The sequence below is a fragment of the Hesperophylax consimilis genome, chromosome 16, assembly GCF_061612785.1.
Source record: "Hesperophylax consimilis isolate HC1 chromosome 16, BYU_Hcon_1.0, whole genome shotgun sequence".
Classification (NCBI taxonomy): domain Eukaryota; kingdom Metazoa; phylum Arthropoda; class Insecta; order Trichoptera; family Limnephilidae; genus Hesperophylax; species Hesperophylax consimilis.
This window is the reverse complement of record NC_142851.1, coordinates 19,216,762-19,238,530: the sequence shown is the minus strand read 5'-3', so window position 1 is coordinate 19,238,530 and position 21,769 is coordinate 19,216,762. Positions and strand designations below refer to the sequence as shown.

Sequence of the window (21,769 nt, the reverse complement as noted above, 5' to 3'; positions counted from 1 at the left end):
CCCATGTTAACTCCTCCCTCCCCTCAAAAGAACCCTTCACACAGCAAGATGACACTGGTCCTGAGGGAAACTATTTTTTCTCTTGTGTGGAGTTAATGTAAAATTATATGACTAAATCATTCAATTTTGTTATTTCCAGGCCGCTGCACCTCCCGCTGCGCACGGTCGCCACTCTCGGCAGCTTCAGCGTTTCCTCCAATGTTGTTGCCCAGAGCAACGCCTCCAACTTGCGATTCATAGCGGAGGAGTGCGCTCTCTTCATAGCAGAGGGTTTCAGCGACGCCCCCGTGGACCTGAAGAAGGACTATGTGGAAGTTATCGATCTGGGACTTTTTGAGCTGTCACTGAGGCTTAACGATATGGTACATAACTTGATTTTTCTTTTTCAGTTAGAAAACCAAATTTTGTCCAATTATATATAGATCGTGGGTATTCTGTCAAAAACCGTCAACTCCAAAAATTGACGTTATTGCTTGCTTTATTTGAATTATACTCTTGTGCTGACAGCACTTCATGTTCATGAATGATACTCTTCCAGGACATAGCGACGGCCCCGCGCGTGGACTTGCGCGCCTCCAACAACGTGGTGCATGTGCGTACATGCTCCGACTCCTTCTCGGCCCTCTGCCGCCTCATCGACTACCTGGCCGGGGACGGAGACCTGACTCCCTCGCAGGACCCACAGGGGGAACCTGACCGGGACAACAGCCTGGAGGAAGACCTCATCGGTAGGGATAATTCTAATTAGTCTGTAGTTATCGTGGTGTATAAATGAAAGATCTCTCCAACTCAGGTATAGCGTTTATTGATTAGTTGAAAGCTGATTTACAATCACAATATTTCACGTTTATTTATGCACAAATACTATGGAATGCTCGCGAAACTAGGTCGTAGTACTCGTAGGTAGGTGCAGCCGACGATAGTAAATACTGAATACTAATAATATGCTCGCTGCGTCGGGCTTATTTATATTGTTCGGTCGGTGGCAACAGCAGGTAGTTAAATGGCAACTAAATCGAGACCACTCGCTCGGTCTGGCCCTTTCCCGAAGTTTCGACGGCGTGGCAATTATGCCTAGGCCGTAGACTCGAACCTTCTGGCGAGTTCTCGTAATGTGTAAGACCGACTTGCGATATTATTGTCGTCGTTAGACAGGTAGGTGCTTGTAGTACGTAGATTACTTTGTTTACCATGCGATTTGGACTGCAGGTACATAATTCGGGAGTAGGTACTAAGTAGGTCGAGCGGTTTATTATTAATTAGTTAATCTAGATTTTTCTCGACGCTACAAGTCTTCCAAGCTCGCAAACTTCCTTTCGATGCCAAGGTGACACGCCAATGTTACCATCATATTTGAGTTATCCTGTGGAAATTTGTGAATTTAAATTTGTATATTAATATTTTGTACATAATGCACTTTAATTCAGTTCAGAAATAATGCGTTAAGTCTGCACGGGCGTCCCCGACTTCTTCTCCCATTCAAACCCCTCTCGGAACACTCCTGACACTAATAAGATAATCGAACTGGGACAAATTTTGAAAGTTTCATTGCAATTGGATGAATGGTATAGAAATGAGACAAACAAAGAAACATTCATTTTTATTTACAGGGTGTTAAGGGACGTACTTGATTCCTGTTATTATTTTGAGAAAAAAAATGTACTGCGGCGACTTTTTATGTTTTTTTTTTTCAAAAACAATATTTTTGTAAATTCTTCTGCGTGTCGTCATTGGTCATTCTGTCGAGTAACCGCCCAACCTTCACATTGCTGTCCAATTCCTACTTGTTTTCTGTTTTTTGTTGAAAAAAAAGAAAATGTCACCAGAGACCAAAATTTCATTGACATTTTTTACTCCAAATAATATCAGGAATCACTGGTTAAAGTAAGTCAAGTACGTACCTTAACCTTTGGAAAACCGTTCGTGCACCAGTGACAAGATTTTTTTCCACCGACAAGCAGTTTGTGCACTGCTGGCATTGGAATTTCGCCCTAGCTGGAATTTTTCGATATGCGTTTTAAACCTGCACGTCTTGAGAAAGTACATACAAGTTTTTATCAGAATAGCTTACACGTGAAACACTTTAGAGTTTATTTTTGATTTCCCTCAAAAAGGGTCTGGTGTTCAAAAGGTTAACACCCTGTTATAAATGCCGATTTACATTCTCTTTTAATATTTTTCTTTTAGTGTTATAATTATATTTTAATTTTTAATCTTTATTTTTAGTTTAAATTTATCTTTATTTTAATGTTGTTTTTCTTTTTTTTTTAAATGTATAAATTCTTAAATTATAAAATGGGGGCCTCAGCACGGGTAAACAACCCAGTGAGGCCAACATTACTGAATTGAAATATGAAATATTGTAAAAAAATGTATCAACAATAAAAAAATAAAAAATAAAATAGATTATGTATTTTTATAGAAAACTTTGTGAGTTATTGAAAACATTTTTTTACCAAATTTTTTTATTTTATTATTCTACCAAAATATGTTTACACTAGACGTAAATTCTAACTAACCATTCCTCCATTGGGCACCATGAAACAGGCAGCTGCCTAGTATGGTGTTCTAATGTATCTTCTCTAAATAAATTTATTAATCATGTAACATGTACTTATAAATAAATAAATAAATAAATAAAACCTGAAATAAGATTCAGAATTCTCTTCACTTTCTATGAAAAATAAATTAATGTCACATAATATTGTAATAATTATTTCCTAAAATTTTATAAAATTTATAATAATTTCAGCAATATGAAATTTAAAAAATGGTATTTTTTTTAGGAATAACTACACTTTGGCCACGGGAAGATTAAAAATAGAAAAATAATTTTTTCTATTTATTTACGGCAACTATTATTTCCCATTGAGGTGTGACTTTGCTGAAACTCTTCATATATGTAATAATTAATATTGTTGTAGGTGTTTTGGATCGTCCGGAAGAGATTCGAGACCTGTCCAAGAGTCAAGTACAACAAGTCAATGATATGATGGCCGAAGCCATGAAAGAGAGTGTGAGCTCTAACGGTAAGAACCATTTATTCGTTTACTTTAAAAAAAAATTGTTCTTTTTATTTTCTTGCGGATACAAGATATGTAACATTATTTTTTTTTCCTTTATATGCGTCGTCGGGTTGGATAAATCTATTGAATTTAAATGAATTTTTTCTTCAATGCAGCCTCAAACCAAGAAAAAAATCCTTCTGCCGACCACGAGGGTGTTGAGATTTTTTTCTTCCCAGACGAATCCAAAGCTGTCAAGCCGGTTTCCACCACTTCTTCCTCGACGGATCTGACGGGTGGTAACTTTGCCGACTGCGAACCCACCTCTGGAGAGTACCTCAGCGACGAGGCCGCCAACAGTCTGCGCTTCGGGGGCGCCGAGGAGGAAGGGGGGCCCATAGCGCTGGTGGCGCGGGAGTTGGGGGACTACAGCGTGGAGGAGGAGAAGAGAAAGTTGGACGCTTCTGCTGCTAAGAAGTCTCAGGTACTGTAGTAGTAGCGTGATAATAATAAATTGAAGCCGAGAACTCTTTTATGACCTTTCTTTCTTTCTCGTGAATATCAGAAAGGGAGATATTTTCGGTATGATCGATGGAATTAAATACCCTGCACACAGCATCCCCAAATAATTCCCATGAGGGAAATTAATTCTCTCAGAACTTCCTGTGCGGTCATTGGTCATTTGAGCTAGTCGTGTCTTGTGAATTTTGAGTGTGCCTAAGTGCTAATATTAAAAAATTGTTTTGGCCAAAATGTTTTTTTTTTATCACACATTTTTTTTTTCAGAATTTTTTAGTATTTCCCACCTACTATGTGGCGGGCCGGATTTGGAGAGACTGGTTGTGGGAGATCTTTTTACCTCTACAGGCTCTCTCAACCTATCGCCTTGCAACACAGTTGGAGGGATGAATTCAAACACCCGTCACTCCTGGACACACTGTTCCCCAGTTTCCTACCCATCTCTCGTACCTTTTTCCTTCCCAGATCTTCCTCTTCTTTCTTTCCTTAAAAAAACCCTCCGCACAGTGTATCCCCAAAGATGACATAGGCTGTGATGAAAATTATTTTTCTATTATTATTAAATTATTTTCAGAGCCTCTCCTGTGTGGAGCTAATGTAAAAATATATATATGTAAATATATTATTTTGCCAAAAAGTGCATGTAAATATTTACTATATTAACTGTAGCCCAGTCCCTTCAGTAATGTTGACCGGTGTAGTAATTGAGACATTACTGTTGTAATGAATGTACCCCAGGTAACTGAGCCTTCTTCCCATCAAGGCAGGAGATTAGTGCCATAAAGCGCTCTTAAGGAGATTGGTGCCATAAAGCGCCCTTGTGGTGATTTTTCACAAAAACGGCGCCATACAAATTATCCAGTTATTATTATTATTGTAGGTGAATATAAAATAACTTAACTTATTTGAATTCTCACAGGGACGTAAGAGTTCTGGGGAGAACACCGATGATGAATTCTGTATCCTCGGTGAGGAGATCATCCCTGGCGCCAGCACGGAGCCAGAGGTGCACTGGCTCACCAAGGATCCCCCCTACATCATTGACAACCACTTCAGTGTGCCCACAGGCAAGACGGACCTGCTCAAGCCTCCCAAGAACTTCCCCATGGCTGTTCTGAGGTAATTATCACCATTTTACTTGTCATCATCTATTGTGAAATTTGCACAGTTTATTTCTGCCTAATTCATTTCAATGCAACTACATACATATTTAAAGCTCTAAAATTTATGGTTTTTAAAATAATCACTTTCAAAATAAAAATACCCCCATATTGTTCGTTTAGGAGAAATTGCCTGGCAGCCAACTTGTATGACAAACTTTTGAAATGATTTGTATGCAAAGTGGTGATAATGAATTATTATAATTTTATTTTCATCTTGTTAATGCAGTTTATGATTTTTTGGGGTATTTTATGAGACAAGGAATGGGATATGGCATTAAAAAATTTATGTAGGTTTTGGCATTTTTCATACATCTCTCCCCGTCACCCCGTGTCTTAAAATTGTTCTCGATTAACTCCGTCAAGGGCTTTTTAGGCTCATGGCCAGGGACAATATTATTTGTATGAATTTTTTTACTAAAAACTGTCTATCCACTTATAATTACAAAAACCGTGCTGTATAAATTACCCACTTATAATGTATGCGCAAGTAATTTTAAGCAGTTTACCTTTCAGAATGTCATCGCAAGCTGAAAGAGCTCTCAAATGTTAATAAATAGTTGTTAGTCTTGTAACATTGATAACCGCCCTCCAGGTACACTTTACGCGAGATGACAGTGGTGTGGCACATGTACGGAGGCCACGACCTGTCTCCCCCGCGGGACAAGGACGGCAAGGAGGGTCCCCGCGGGGGATCCCTGGGCCCCGCCAGGAAGACTGTCACCATCGCTGATGATACCCCACACTCACCCACATTTGCACACAGGTAATAATCATATTTTTCATTAGCATTACATACATCATCGACGCTAGAACCCTTAGAAAGTCTTGATCACGTTCAAGAAACGCCTCCACTTCTGTTAGTCTTGTACTGTTCTCCTCTGGTGCCTTATGCCTAAGGCTGTGGTATTTGCGTTCAAACAATCCAGCCACATAAGGCTGAAAAGGCATTTTTTTATACCTGTAAATACATACATACATGTAACTTTGAAAATCGGTAATATTTTTGCTACGGCGTTCACCAATTTCAAATGTGTCACCTGACTTGTGCCGAAATTCAAGCAATGCAATATTTCTCTTCCGGTTATTTTAGTTACAGGCAATTATGGTTAATTTTATTTAATATGCTACCAACATGTTTCAATTCTTTAGGTGTGTTTATAGTTTTATCATAATTTCATGATGTTTATTATTTTTATGAGATGTTTTCTTTGGCCCAGCCTATATTTGGCACTCTGCACTCAACGGACAGAAAGTGTCATGATGCCGATGTTTTGGCAAATTTAGCCCCTTCATTAATTTTTTTTTGTTCTTGGATGAATTTTATTTACTGAACATATATATCCTTCATAAAAGCATTACGGCACTCAGATGGGACTGAAAGTTGATATTATCGTGCATAGGTGGGCCAGAAATAAAAGAAATCTAAAAAAAAAATCATTAATAATGGGTTATAATACTATATATAAAAGATTATGGATAAAATCAATAAAAATTGAATCACCTAATCACCATAATTAATCACCTAATTAAACAAATGAGTATATTCGCTAGTGGTCTTTTCTGCAAGTAAAATTTGCCCGAGTTATTTCGGGTGTTGGAAATTTCGCACATAATATTCGAGTGTACTCGGGCGGCTATTATGTGTAGTTCTTATGCGCATAAAGTATAAAAACCCGTGAAAAGATACTGCCGTTTCCGACACACGATGCATACAAATCTTGCGCACCCGATTGGCATCTCCGACACACTATTTAGTTTAAAGCAGTGTTGCTCGCTTTCCAAGAACAATTTAATTTTATGTGCGTAATTTTAATTTTTAGAGGTGAGCGTGACCCCTACAATGTGCTGCCGCAGTCTCCGCTGCGCGGGGGCCTCTGGGGCTCTGTATCCTACAACAAGAGCAGTGAGTCGGTCTCCCACGGGACAGGGGCCCCCGCACCGAGTGGGAGCGGGGGGCCCTGGGCCTTGAGAGGAGGGAAAGGCAGACGACACGACGTGCTGATGGAGCTGCAGCTGAACAAGGTAAGGAAAATTTCAGTTTATTGCGGTTTTCATTTGTCTTTTGCGGCGGAAAGATTACACATTGGAGGGGAAGAGAAAGGCTGGGAAGTAAAGGAATGAAAAAACTTTATCTTTTTTTTTAAAAGAAAGAAACATTCCCGGGTTACGAATAACCCGACAATATTTGAAAATCTCCCACTACCACCACAGTAAGTGGAAAATGTTGCTTGTGTTGTGATGGAGGACTTAGCCAGCCGACGAACTGACCACACTAAGCCTGGGTGGGACCCAAACGCGATGTCAACTCAGCCACCGACCGAGTTGACATAATTTTCATCATATGATATAAACCTCGAGTATACATATTGACTCAGTTTTTTTTTTTTTTCAAAAAGTTGCATCAGAAAATGAAAATCTAAAAATGTTGTTTACATCAATTAGCCTTTCTGCCGTCGATATGGGTAGGTACTTGTTGCTTGTCTGAATTTGTTCAAACAAACAGTTCCAATTTTAAAAATGGCTTCTAAATTCAAAGCGAATCCGAGTTCTAGAGTTCATTGAACTGGAGTTACAGATACGCAACTGAAATTACTATTTCTAATCATTTTACAATAATTATATGTGAAATAACATTTATTTTTGCTCATATCGAAATATCGATAATCACTTAGCCGTGGCAGATCATCAAATCTTTAAAATCTGGGAACAGCCATTTCAAGGAACATTTTGCTTTTTAACCGTTTGGGTGCCAATCGTCGATTTTCGTTGATTCGTGTTTTAACGAAGATTGCCGATCGTCGATTTCCGTCGATTGCGTCAGTCGTGTTCTGATTCGCGCGTACGTCTGTACGTAAAATTCTCATTTTTTTCGAAACGCCTCACTTCGGGATCCTCCTCCGCGTGATTCTAAACCAATATTCTTTAATAAAACACCGAAAAAATCATCGAAATCCTTGAAAATTCAAAGAGTTTTAAAAAAATATATAGTTTCATAAAAAATAATGTTTTTTTGGTGGCATTTTACAAGCAACTGTATGAATTTTTTTGGCACTCAAACGGTTAATAGTGGTCTAGCATTATTACGGTATTCAGAGTAACTTCCATCTTAAATCTAAACAATTGAAGAATGCCGGAATACTTCTTTTCTTTTTTTTTAATCTGTTTTCTGTTTTCTTCTAATTCAAGGTCCAGTTCCTCCACGAGACTTACCCGGCCGGTGGCAGTGCAGCATCACGCCAGGTGCTGGTAGTGTCCTCGGTGGAGATCAGGGACCGACTGGCCTCCAGTCAGATCAATAAGTTCCTGTACCAGTACACCTCAGAGCAGCGGCCCAAGAGGAAGCATGCAAACATGGTAAGCTAAATTAGCATTCAAAAAGGCATAGCTAGGCGCGTTGATAGCTCTGTTGGAACCTCTACCGCTTTCTCATAAATGACGAACCTAAGGTAACAGAAAGAAAAGTTATACTGAATGGAAAATACCAGGAAGTGAGGTGAACTACTTTGAAAGAAAACTTATTTGTCACTAATTTACATTTTTGGTCTTTTTCATGAAATTGATTATCTGTTCGAAATTTGAATGTATTTTTTATACATTTATCATATTATTTAATTAATATCATTCCTCAAAATATTAATATAGAAACTACTTACTGAGGTTTAAAGCCAGTGAATTCACAAATATTTAGCTGTTTATCCAATATTATTAGGTTCAATAAATATGACCCATTATGACGAGCGATCGCTCGAAACATTTTTGCAAACTTGGCATAATACGCCGAAAATCGCACCAGTGTATATTCCGCATACTACACGGCGTACGTGTGTGGTTAAGAACCTGAGACTAAAAATCTAGAGGTCACAGGTTCAAATCTCAGTTTGCGCAAATAAATTTGTGTTTTTCACAATTAATTAATAAAAAGTATATACAGTAGAACCTCGTTAATTCGAAATCCACCGGACATCAAAAATCACATTTCGAATTAACAAATTCCCACGTAATTCAAAATTTTATGAAAAAAAAAAAAAAAATACGCTAAATATCGATTTTCTCGGCCGCCTCTTCAAATCCGGGTGGTATTTTAGGAGTAAATTCGTATTAATACCAATTATTTCTTTATTTTCGCGGCCGATTACCGTAGCGGCCGGCCCTTTAAATTTAGATATTCGCAATAAATTCGTAAAAATGCTATATATTTACGCGTAAATCGAGATTTTGTAACCGATTTCGTTCGCGGCCTACCCTTTAAATTGAGATATTCATAAAAATACGATATATTTCCGCGTAATATCAAGATTTCGCGGTAGATTTCCATCGCGGTCGGCTCTTTAAATTCAGATATTCGAAATAAATTCGCAAAAATACGATATATTTCCGTGTAAATCGAGAATGCTCGGCCGATTTCTGCCACAACCGACCCTTTAAATTCAGATATTGCGAAAATTTCGAACCACATGTTTTTTTCGAATTATCGGGGTTCGAATTAACGGGGTTCTACTGTATTATAGTATACTATTTGCTACACGTTCCAAAGTGGTAGAAACTCTCATTGTCTCCTTGGTGAAAGACTACCATTCAAAAATCAAAACATTATTTTCTGATTAGTCGGGTACTTTCCTCTCGCTACTACCTTCAGCCTCAGAACATTCCCAATTGGGGATTCCATAGTTGGAAGGAGTTGGGTGTCTAGTGTTGTATTAAAATAAAAAATATTGTTTAATGTTTTAGGTGGTGGTGAAAGCGGTGCACCTGCGTCCCGAGGGTCGGGCCGCCGCTCCCGAGTGCTGCCTGAAGGTGTCCCTGCTGCCGCTGCGCTTCAACATCGACCAGGACGCCCTGCTCTTCCTCATCTCCTTCTTTACACAGCTGGCTGAGGCTGATATCCCCAGAGGTAACAATACAGTCAGATTATGAAATTATAATTTTTTTTTTTTATGTGAAACTGCACAAGAATCCCAACTGCTCTCAACCGTCTGGAGCCGGTGAGACTATGGCATCCCCAATTAGGATATATTGTGGGGCTGGATGTAGCGGGGAGGGGAAGAGGAAGGTGGGAGAGTACCTGGCTATTCAGATCTGGTCACCAAACATGGCCTAGGCCATTTCAAGCACCGTTTCAATTCTAAATGGTGGTCTTACACCAGGGCGATACTGAGAGTATCTTCCACTCTGGAACTTGCCGCAAATATACTATATATTATTTTAAATGAGTAATTTGTGAAATAACACAATTTATCAAATAAAATTTGTTTAGCGCACAATTGGGAGGAACTGCTGGGGAAACACTTTCCGAATTACAAAAAGTTAGAAGCAAGTGACACCGGTCCACCACCGACCCGAGTTACACGGGAAGGTAAGGATTGGGACACTGCAGCTAGAATAGTTACTCCATCAATGGGTTTGACCAATTTAAAAGCGCGGGAGAGGATGGAATCTTTCCGGCACTTCTACGGAGGGGCCTAGATAAAATCCTACTTCCTGTGACTAAGATCCTGAGGGCATGCTGTGCCCTCGGATACATTCCCATATCATGGAAGAAAACCAGGGTAGTGAAAATACCTAAACCGGGAAAACGACTATGACCTACCAGGCGCATTTTATACACAAGGGTATGCGGATGGCATCCGCAACCATAATAAGGTGTTAGGATGCAGACACAATTCGAGGCCTTATACAGTCAACACTAGCAACAGTGGAAGAACGGTGTGAAGAAACAGGGCTGTCAGTCAACCCAGACAAGACAAAACTGGTGATCTTTACTCGCAAAAGGAAATTAGAGGGATGGAGCAATCCAACCTTCTATGGAAAGGAGCTAGAACCCTCAGACACTGTTAAGTACCTCGGAGTCATCATAGATGCAAAACTGAGCTGGAAAAACCAGGTGGAAACTGTAGGCAGAAAGGCATGTGCTCTAATGTGGGCAACTAAGCGAATCTGCGGCAGAACGTGGAGACTCAAACCTAAAACGATGCAATGGCTGTAAAACCAAGAATCATGCATGCAACCTTGGTCTGGTGGAGGAGAACAATACTGAAAACAGTGATAGCCACACTCAACCACATACAGGGACTCACAGGGAATCACAGGAGCCATGCGAACCACTCCAATACTAGCCATGGGATTGCTGCTGAATCTACCACCACTAAACTTAGAAATAGAGGGCGCGGCGATGGCAGCAGCCTACAGGTTACAATGGAGAGGTGAGTTGCATAAAAACAGTCACACGGAGATTGGAACAAGACTGATGAAGCTTAACTGAAGCGAAACCGGTAGATATGAAAATTAATAAAAAAATTACTTGCACACACCGGAATTTGAATCCGCGACCTTCGGCTTATAAGTCTTCGACCACGGAGGCCGTCAAAATACCAATAGCTCAACTACTTTAAATCATATACCTATTACTTTATTCCATAACTATAACCAAACCAATATCTTTTCAAAACCTTTCCAGACTCGTCCCTCAGTTCGGCCCAGTCGGGGTCCAGCCAGTCGCTACACAGCATCGGGGGAGGCTCTCCCCGCCACCCTCCCGCGCCTCCCGTCATGGGGCTGGGCCCTCGCGAACCCGACCTGATGGTCAGCAGCGACTGCCAGAGTGAAGACTCTATCTCTATACGGGATGACGGTGAGTCTAGTTTTTAATTTGGTTTTTTTTTGCGGTCTAATATTAATTTACTTATTATCATCTGATGATGATCTTCTTTATGGGAATGATGGTGGCTGCAAAGCAATGGCATCCAGCGTTGCTTTAGTGGAGAACTGGCATAATCAATACCGCGGAAGAAGCATCTGTAAAAATATTCACGCGGGACAAAAACTATCTGTGGATATACACGCATTTACTTGCTTATGATGATGGTTCATTTACAGTATTGACTTTAAACAAGTACAAGTAGTTTATTTGTCAATTTCAATAGACGATATAATATACAATCAATAATATACTATCTGCGAATTTTCAAGGGAACAAAAAGGATTCCTAAGTGTGAGGCAGCAGGCCAGTTTGCTTTTCATCTCTCTATTTGAACCCTCTTTTTAATTCCCTAGGGAATTATTACATTATGTGGAATGATATTCAATGCCAGTGAATATCACATTAGGCGGAATGATATTCAATACCAGTGAATATCATTCCATGGGCCATGGTAGTGGAATTGAGGAAAGAGTTTTTTGAATTTGTATTTAGCAATTCACCCTAAAAAGAGTGCTTTGTGAGGAAATAGTTCTACTCGCGATTTGTCTGTGTGCTCGTGACGCTCACGGAACTTTCAACTTATGGCAATGTTGTAATACAATTTCCAGATGACAATAGCACCAACCCCATGCTCCGGTCCTACGAGGCAGAAAGGCTGGTGTCGGATAATCTCATCCTGCTCGAGGAGGATTGGAAGGGGGGTGCAGGGCGGGGCAGCAGCGTCAGCTCCCGGGGGCGCAGGAGTTCCAGCATCACTCCGAGGGGGACTCCCGAGCCTTCCGATGACTCCCCCATTTATTTCAGGTAAATGCAGAAATATTTCACACAAATAACCAAATCGAAAACCACTTATGGGTCAGATATCTGAGAGAAGTTATATTTTGAGTAATTGGAAATAAATTCTGCACATTGTTTCGAAACAAAAGAGGTAGGTTTATATTTTTTATATAGTTGAATCAAGTCATCACAACCGGTTTCAATACAAAGTGTTTGTTGCTAATCTGAAAAAGTGAGTTCTGAGATATTAGCTGTTAAACATTTCATTCGACTGTAGTGAACATATTCACATTGAAAGTCAAATAAATTTATATTTAATTTTATTTATCTATTTATGAAAACCAACAGATTTTTTTACATCTATAAATAATAAACTTATAAACAATACAAATAAAATCTAATGACAGACTTTCACATAAACATCAAATTATAACAAAAAAAACTAAGGGTCCAGTACCCGAGGGCGAAAATATTTACAAAAATTCACAATTATAAATATTAGATAAATAATAAAATAAAATATTACCTACCAATAAAATTTATATTTTGTTTCCATCGATGCCTGGAATCCATTGTGAGAGAGCTTGCTCTTTCGCCCTTTTCATTTACGTTTCCCGCGTGTTTATTCCCTATATTTGCCCCTTTTTCTTGACTTGCCACACTTTTTCTCTCTAAGATATAAGAACACAAATAAATGACAATGTATAAAAACAAATTATCCACTACTCTCTTGCATCAAGCAATTCCCCCTTGTTCAAAGAAGTATGAATTCATGTAAAGTTGTCTTATTCCAGGAACGTGGTGTTCAGCCCCGAGGTGCCCATCCGCCTGGACTACCAGGGCAAGCGGGTGGACCTCACGCACGGCCCGCTGGCCGGCCTGCTCATGGGCCTGGCACAGCTCAACTGCTCGGAGCTGCGCCTCAAGAGGCTGTCCTACAGGTACAGACATCCCAGCTATTAGTCTCTGCCGAAGGCTGTTTGAGTTTCACCCTCTCTCAATGTAAAGAGGTGTTCAAAGTTTATTACAGCCCTATGAAGAAGTGTGAAAAGACTGTGAAAGAATGAGGAAACACATCTCAACAAAATATTGCAGAAACTTAACCTGCCTGAATAATGATGGATTTCTGTACTGTGAATATGTATTTCTGTGTTTTTGCTCATTACCAAATCCTGATATGAGTCTTGCTTTCCAGACACGGCCTTCTAGGCCTGGACCGCCTAATTCGCTGGGCCCTGCAAGAGTGGCTGGGAGACATCAAGAGACATCAGCTGCCCGGCTTGCTGGGAGGAGTCGGACCAATGTATTCACTTCTACAACTTTGTATGTTAACTACATTTATATTATTTGAATTCATTGTTTATTTAACCCTGGTATGTTCGGATATTAAATGTATTTATATTTAAAAAGGCAAACATTGTAAGGTTGTGTATAATATGTAATAACCTGACGATATTGAATTATGGAGAAACTTTCTTATAAGGTTTCCAAGGGACAGGAAAAAACCACTTGTGCCTGGGTTTCAGTTTATTGTAGAATCAGGATTGTTGGTTGTGAGTCAGACGAACAACCCCCATCTGCACCAGTACACAGACGAACAACCCCCATCTGCACCAGGACACAGACGAACAACCCCCATCTGCACCAGTACACAGATGAACAACCCCCATCTGCACCAGGACACAGACTAACAGCCCCATCTGCACCAGTGCACAATGCCAAGCAGTTTAACCAAGATAATTAAAGATTTATAGTTCCACCAAAAACTCAAGAACATTCCCTAGCCTCCACAGATGTCATATTATGGGATGCAGTATGGAGGGTCTTTTTGGGAAGAGGAAGGATTGAAAATGGGTCTTGAAGAGACCCATGTTGTAAGAGGGAGGAAACACAGAAGCCAGCAAATCGTTACACAGCCAAGCTGTTGAATTCAACAATGAGTCATAGAAACAACCCGTTCTCATGAGACTAACGTCAACCATGTACAAATATTGGGTGCGCATTTGGCGTGTTTCCTGACTACTAGGACTGAGATCAATGACTCCAGTTCCTCGGAGCATCTTCCATTGAAATACCGATAGAATAAGGACAGCATTCCTACCTGACGCCTGTGCTCTAAAGATTTCAATACGTTTGTTAACATAAGGCGATCTTCAAACAGACCACCTTTTTCCGAGTCAAGTGTGGCGCACTTGCAATTTGCACAGGGTCAGCTGTTGTGTAATATTTTTTCTAAGAGACATGCGTCTGTCATGCACCTTTTTTGCTTGTGGTCTAGCCTAATGAAAATAATTGTATGTTTTCCATTCAGTCCAGGGTATCCGGGACCTCTTCTGGTTGCCCATTGAGCAGTATCAGAGGGACGGGCGGCTGGTGCGCGGGCTGCAGCGGGGCGCCTCCTCCTTCACCACATCCACCGCCATGGCTGCCCTGGATATCACGGCCAGGATCATACACCTCATACAGGTTACATTCACACACCTTATACTGTACAACTCCTTTAATTTGAAATCCACACAACATCAAAACTCAAATTTCTAATAATAAACAAATTCCCACGTTATTTGAAATTTTAACAAAAAAAATTATATTGATTCCCCCAAAATCGAGTTCCTCGGCCACCCCTTCAGATTCAGATAGGTATTCAATGTTAATTCGTCATAATACGACTTATTCCCGTGTAAATCGAATTTTCGCAGCCGATTACCGTTGCGGCCTATTTTTATTTTTGTGAAAATAAATCATAAAATTTCGTAAAACTGAAAAATGCCGAAAAATGTATTTTTACGTGGTTATACATCGTCCTAATTAGTGTTATTATTTTGAAAATCTCAATGGATTTTCACTGGAATGTCGAATATCCGAGTTTGGATTTACACGTAAATAAATAGTAATTTTACGAATTTAATTCATATATTCGTATTTAAAGGGCTGTACGTCAATTTATCTGGTAATTGGCCGCGAAAATTTGATTTATTGGTAATGTGTGGTATTTACTTTGAATAACTGAACTTGAAGGACCGACTGCGCAAGTAATCAGCTGCGAAAATTCGATTTACACGGGAATAATTCGTATTATTATGAAATTACCCGACCCGAATTTGAAGGGGCGGCCGAGAAACTCGATTTTCGGCTTCTTTTTTTTATATATATTTAATATTTAGAATTACGTAGGCAATCGTTTCGAAATCAAATTCGTAATTTGATTTTTGATGTCCCCTAGATTTCGAATTAACGAGGTTCTACTGTAATTACATAGTTAGTTAGTCAATATCGCTAGCAAGCCATAAATTGTTAAATATATTTTCAATCATTTTTCCAATGTCAAAAAAAAATCACCCTATGATGGCAACACTACACGACATTTCATCTGTTTTTTTTTGTCATTTGCGAAATTTATTTTATGAATAACTTTTTTAACAAATAGATAAAAGTATCCTGAAAAACTGTTGTAACTGCATTTCCTCAACTTTGGTTAAGATTTTACAATCTTCGGTCTTCTTGCCTTACCACCAAGTGGACACCACCGCTAGGACTTGTTTTGTAAATATTGCAACTAAATACTAAAAACAAATTGTTTGTGCTTTTAATTATAGTTTTGAAAAAATATCTGTTTTAACTCCCTGTGCCTGATGCATAGTTCTAATAAAAACTCCAGGATAAACAAAACACTTATTCCATATTAGAAAGCACAGGAATATTTCTAAACCTTGACCTTGAATAACAGTATTATTTATCGTGACATTGTAGGTCCCTGCAATATCGATAGTTCCACAAATATGCTCCTAATGCCCTCTGTGTTTCACAGAGCTAACTATTATCTAAAGATTTGGTTTGACTCTAGGCCACACGAGAATTTGTATGCCATTCAATACAAACGATACAGCATTAATATCCAATTCCTACCACATCTACTATATATCTCCACTCTTTGACGGCCGGCATAGTCCAGTGGTAACGCATTGGACTGCCATTCCGAAGGTCGCGGGTTCGAACCCGGCGTGCGCAAATAAATTTTATTTGATTAATTTGTGTTATTTCACAATTAATTAATTAAAATAATATATAGTATATTTGCGACACGTTCCAGAGTGGAAGATACTACCAGTATCGCCCTGGTGTAAGACCACCATTCAAAATTGAAACGTTGCTCCAAATGGCTTTAGCCGTGTTTAGTGACTAGATCTGAATAGCCAGGTACTTCCCCACCTTCCTCTATCCCTTCCCCACTTATCTTCAGCCTCATAACACCCCCCAATTGGGGATGCCATAGTCTCACTGGCTCCAGACGGGAGTAGTTGGGACTCTTGTGAGGTTATCACTATAAAAAAAAAAAAAAAAAAAAAAAAAAAAACTCTTCACTCTTTCTTATGATGAAAATTATTTTTGTTGTTTCTAGGCCACGGCAGAAACGGCCTACGACATGGTTTCTCCGCACCCGGGGCTGCGCGCAGTGAGACGCCGGCGACGGGATCGGCCCCGCCAGCCCCAGGACATCCGAGAAGGGGTCACCAATGCCTACCATATCGTCAAGGATGTTAGTTAATTAACTCCTGTACAATACTCTATAAAATCTCTGCTTTAACCTGATGTACGCGGCTGTCGCATGTGTCCGTTGGCAAGTATCCGTGTATGTGGATGTCGCATATATGATTTCACACATCGCAGGATAAGTGGAGAGGGTAAACAGTGAATAACCGCCCCGGTATTCCCTGCAGAAGTTGATCATTCTGCCTCAGGGCTTTATTTTCTCCTATAACTTATTTATCCTTTTGAACATTGTCTCATTTTTTTTAGGTTTTTCACAATTATTGCATTGAAATGGTTAAGCGTCTTTTACGTTAACATTAGCATATTATGATTGTAATATGATAATAATAATTTTTATTCCGGGATGTGCGGAGGTTAGTGCAATCCCAAGCGTCCTAGATAGATATACCCATTGATTGTACAATAGATATGTGAATATAACTTTTTTTTTTAAATACTAGTAGGTCCGAAAATTCATAAACATAAAGAACTCACTTTCTGGAGTGGCGCTTGGTGCTGGTAGGCTGCGGTCGCCGTGTTGGCGGAGGCCATTAGCCGCATCCTGGCTCCAGTGACTCGGTGTCTCATCAGGCCGGCAAATCCATTCAGTCCTAGTTCCGTGATCATTTTCAATGCGCTGCTGTATCTTCTGCATCCAAATATGATTCTATTGCATTCGGAGTCGATCCTTTGGTTAATTAATTTTGATTGCTATATTATTTATTGCCAACTGTTATTTATTCTAGGGTATAAACGAGACGGCCCAAGCCATCGCCGAAGTGGCTGTATCAGAACGCGCAGCCCGGGGCTACTCTGGCGCAGTTGGCGGAGTCTTGCGCCAGTTGCCCCCGACTGCATTAGCCCCGATTCTACTTGCCTCAACGGCCATGGCCAGAGTTCTGGGCGGAGTGAGAGCGTCATTACAGCCCCAGGGGGGAGAAGACCAGCAGGATAAGTGGAGACAGGGTAAACAGTGAATAACCGCCCCACTGTACCGTGCAGAAGATGGTCGTTTTTCCTCAAGGCTTTATTGTTTCCTATAACTTATTAATTTTTTCTTTTGAATATTGTCTCATATTTTGACATTCATGATTTTGGCTTGATGCCTCAGGTGCCCTGAAGAAAACTTTTCCTTAACCAGCAGATCTTTCAAGTTTCAATCTCTCAGGTGGTGGGTGAATGTCATTTATCGCGCTGTCTAACTTTTCTTTATTGGAGTTAAAGTTCTCACCTAAACTTAACACAGAACCTCTGCGAATGGCAATTAAGCACTGATGTAGCCATTCACTCGCATTAGAATTTCCCCATTCTCTCCCATCCCTTCAGCCACACAATATTATTGTCACACTGACTGCGGGCAGTTGGTGCTCTTTTGCGGTATAACAATATATATATACATATATCAAATTACTAAGTCCCATACAATAACAAACCTTTTTCGAGGTAAAGATATTCACAATGTAAAGTTAGGGTGGAAATAGGAGAATTATGGTTAGGAAGAAAGAAAGCATGTATCTTGTATCATTTTGGATAATATTGTCATGGCATTTTCTGCACAATTCCTCTTGGATCAAGTCTCACTCAATCAAGTAGTATAAGTATGTACGTCACCAATCTAATGAAGTATGACACTCTCTATAGATTAACTTAATATCAATCTTAACCTTATCTACATGGCTATTGAATATGTGATCCATCGACAGCCATCCCCACATGTGTATGTCACATATGTGATGCATACAGTTTCACTAAAGGATATTATGTGCATTGTGTAAAATGCAGCATTGTAAAGGCCATTGATTTAACACCCCTGTTTGACATGTATTAGTATGTGACCCCATCCCTATAGAATAGTAACATTCCCACCATTTCATATAGTTTTAAGTTCAGGCGATAGGATTCCATCATCATTTTTATTAATTTTTTTTCGATTTGTTTTTGTTTTCAAAATTGTTTCAAATGCTCTGTATATCATTTGAAATTGTGTAAGTTTGTGCTATTTTTTTAATTATTTTTAATATGATAATGATGTACCTATATACTTAATATTTTTAAATATACATAGAAATAATGATATATAGAACTGGATGTTTTGTAACTTCTCACAAATGTTCTCAAAAATGTTGTGATGAACTAAACATTTTATAAATATATATACATAATAATTTCAGTGCCAATTTCGTTAGTCATTTTATTTTTTAATGATATAATATAAATATTATACATAATATGTGGAAAACGGTAGTCACAAACCGTTATTACTGAATATGATGAGTGTGTGTAATGATAGCACGGACGTATGTGTTAGCAATGTGATATGTGACATTATATATCCTCACTGCCCACTTTTATGGTTAGTAGATAATATGGTCAGCAGGGGCTGAATGGCAATCATAAATTATCTCCATTTTACTGACTCGAAATAAAAGCAAAAATCTTTTCATAATAAACAAAAAAAGTTTTACCCAATTTCAGATATTCCATATTAAACAGCACTCTCTCAATAATCCGCCATTTCCTAAACCGGACTAGCATCCAAAAATACATACAAAATATGTTAAAGATTAACTCTTTGCACGCGGCCGTATCAACTGTTGTTACGGCAAAAAGTCTATACTCACACGCGGCTGTATCAACAGTTGATACGGAAACTTTGACGGCCGATATTTCAGCGCTCTTTTGTCATAAATGTATTTCTTGCTCACTTGGACATTCTTAGAACTATCACGATGCTGACATCTACAAGAATTTCTCAAAAATAAAATTGTATTTCATAAAAAAGATCGATAATCAAGTGCGCCTCTTCGCGCCTTTTAGTCCTTTAGTTTACATTTTTGTCAACGGATGGCGTTAGTACTAGTATGTCATTCACAACTTTTCATAACTAAAAATGATAAGTGATCATGGTGTCCCACTTGTGTCTCTCAACGCATTGGCCTAAGTACACACACACCGAGAGTGGTTTATTTATGACGCCGAGTGAATGGCGGGACCACATTAAAAAGATAAGGTACGTCTTTGTATGAAATTTTATGTTTTTGTTTTTATAAACATCTAAGAGTGTTGACACACTAGGATTTGTTTTCATATTGTGGAGAATAATCTGTTCTATCTATATAGTACAATAAATCATGCCAGAATGCTATAATTTGACATTTAATTTCGTGCAAAGGTATTTGAAAATATGTACCGCGTACGGGTATAGATAAAACGGAGCAAATTAACGCGTTCAAAAGGTTAACAGATATTTTGTAAAAACAAACAAAATCCGATATCGATCTTTCGTAACAATTTGCATTTTTGGTTTAATGTTAAGGTGTCACGTGAGAAAAATCCATTTTGTATACTTATTCAAACAAAAAACGTGGCTGAATGAAATAAAAGGAAACACATAGGAAAGATGATAGTATACACAGAAGATTAACCTAAAATTCGGTTACCGAAATGTCCTAAAATAACATTAATTAACCCTGGTGACTGGTAAAATAATGAGCTAAAGCAAGCTAAACGGCCGTAGAGTAAACTGAGTGTGTTAGAGTAAGATAAACAAACCCGTCGTGTCGGTGTACAAGGCTTTGCACTCGAGTCTAGGCACGCGGCGGACTGTTGAATTTCACAAACAAATATTGGTGAATTCTAGAGCTCAATTTTGTGCTTTCAACTAGTAAAAATAATGCTGTAGTTGTCGGAAAATCGAGTGACGGATTACTGAAAAAGTAAATATTTTGTACAATTAAACACTGTACTTCAATATTTATTATGTTTCTTGTATTTATTTTCATTTACACTTTTTATTACCATTACACTTTTACATTCAAAGGATTATTAAAAACAAAACTGTTAAAAAATAATAATTCAATTGGTTTTGAAAAAACACTCCTCAATTTAGATCAGGGACACTTATACAGGTGTTTAGGGACGTACTAAACTTACTTTAACCAGTGATTCCTGACATTATTCAGAGTAAAAAATGTAAAAGATATTTTGGTCTCCAGTGACTTTTTCGATGTTTTTTTTTTTTTAAGCAAAATACATAGAAAATCAGTAGGAATTGGACAGTTAGGGTCGATGTGAGGGGTTGGTCGGTTACTCGGCTGAGTTAGTGGAAGAATTTTAACAATATCGAATTAGAAAAAAAAAATGTCACCGCAGACCAAAATTTCATTTACAACTTTACTCTAAATAATGTCAGGAATCACTGATTTCATTCAGTCAAGCACATTCCTTAACACCCTGCATTATTTATTGCTCGCAAAACATAGTAGTGAAGTTAATACTTAATATAATTAATTATATCAATATACAGTAGAAAAAATATACAACTGTTATGTTCCACCCCTGCTGGCCCATGGTGACCGAATAACTCATCAAAATGACAATTCAACACACCTATAAAAAGTGCTTTAAAGTCATGAAACAAAAACTAGGTTAAATAGGTTACAAATGTAACTATTTAACCTAGTTTTTGTTTCATAACTTTATAGCACTTTTTATAGGTTACATAAATAGGTTGCATATTTAACTGTTTAACTTAGTTTTTGTTTCATAACTTTATAGCACTTTTTATAGGTGTGTTGAATTGTTATTTTGAGGAGTTATCATGGAACCCTGGCCCATAACCTTGTTTGAGTATTCAATACTCATTTTATTTTATTATTTTGTAGAATTATTCCCGTGCATATATTACAAAAAGAACAAAAATTGTATGTGTGTAGTTTGTAAATCCAACGTTTCACCAATAATCTGCATTTTAATGTAATACGTAATTTAATGTACTACGATTCATAAAGTCCTGGTTGGAGCAATTCTTGCAAAATTAATTAAGGTTAAAATTTTGACTAATTTACTTTTAAAATTATTTTATGTTTTATCACATGACCATAATTTTAGAATAATATTTATCAAAATTGTTTCATCTTCTTAATAAAAAAATTTTAAAAACATATGTATGTATATGATACTCTTTCATAAAATTTGATATACATATTATATTTCAAAAAAATATTGCTTATGCCTTTTACAGCACATGTCATAAAATATACGTAGATTAAGTGTAACATAATATATTTTTATACAGT

At 38.3% G+C, this 21,769-nt stretch overlaps 1 protein-coding gene across 1 annotated transcript in view; it reads left to right on the top strand.

Moving 5' to 3' along the window:
- Atg2 (Autophagy-related 2) overlaps nucleotides 1–19,254 on the top strand; it is a 53,880-nt gene extending 34,626 nt beyond the window's left edge. The window contains exons 22-37 of the mRNA XM_089641000.1: nucleotides 140–362; nucleotides 539–728; nucleotides 2,925–3,029; nucleotides 3,182–3,489; nucleotides 4,444–4,643; nucleotides 5,280–5,450; nucleotides 6,508–6,709; nucleotides 7,874–8,041; nucleotides 9,416–9,578; nucleotides 11,142–11,315; nucleotides 11,993–12,188; nucleotides 12,956–13,102; nucleotides 13,357–13,484; nucleotides 14,473–14,627; nucleotides 16,561–16,698; nucleotides 17,438–19,254. Coding sequence (XP_089497126.1) covers nucleotides 140–362; nucleotides 539–728; nucleotides 2,925–3,029; nucleotides 3,182–3,489; nucleotides 4,444–4,643; nucleotides 5,280–5,450; nucleotides 6,508–6,709; nucleotides 7,874–8,041; nucleotides 9,416–9,578; nucleotides 11,142–11,315; nucleotides 11,993–12,188; nucleotides 12,956–13,102; nucleotides 13,357–13,484; nucleotides 14,473–14,627; nucleotides 16,561–16,698; nucleotides 17,438–17,668 — 2,899 coding nt within the window. The 3' untranslated portion in view covers nucleotides 17,669–19,254. The remainder of the gene's footprint in view (nucleotides 1–139; nucleotides 363–538; nucleotides 729–2,924; nucleotides 3,030–3,181; nucleotides 3,490–4,443; nucleotides 4,644–5,279; nucleotides 5,451–6,507; nucleotides 6,710–7,873; nucleotides 8,042–9,415; nucleotides 9,579–11,141; nucleotides 11,316–11,992; nucleotides 12,189–12,955; nucleotides 13,103–13,356; nucleotides 13,485–14,472; nucleotides 14,628–16,560; nucleotides 16,699–17,437) is intronic.
- Nucleotides 19,255–21,769: the final 2,515 nt, after the last annotated feature.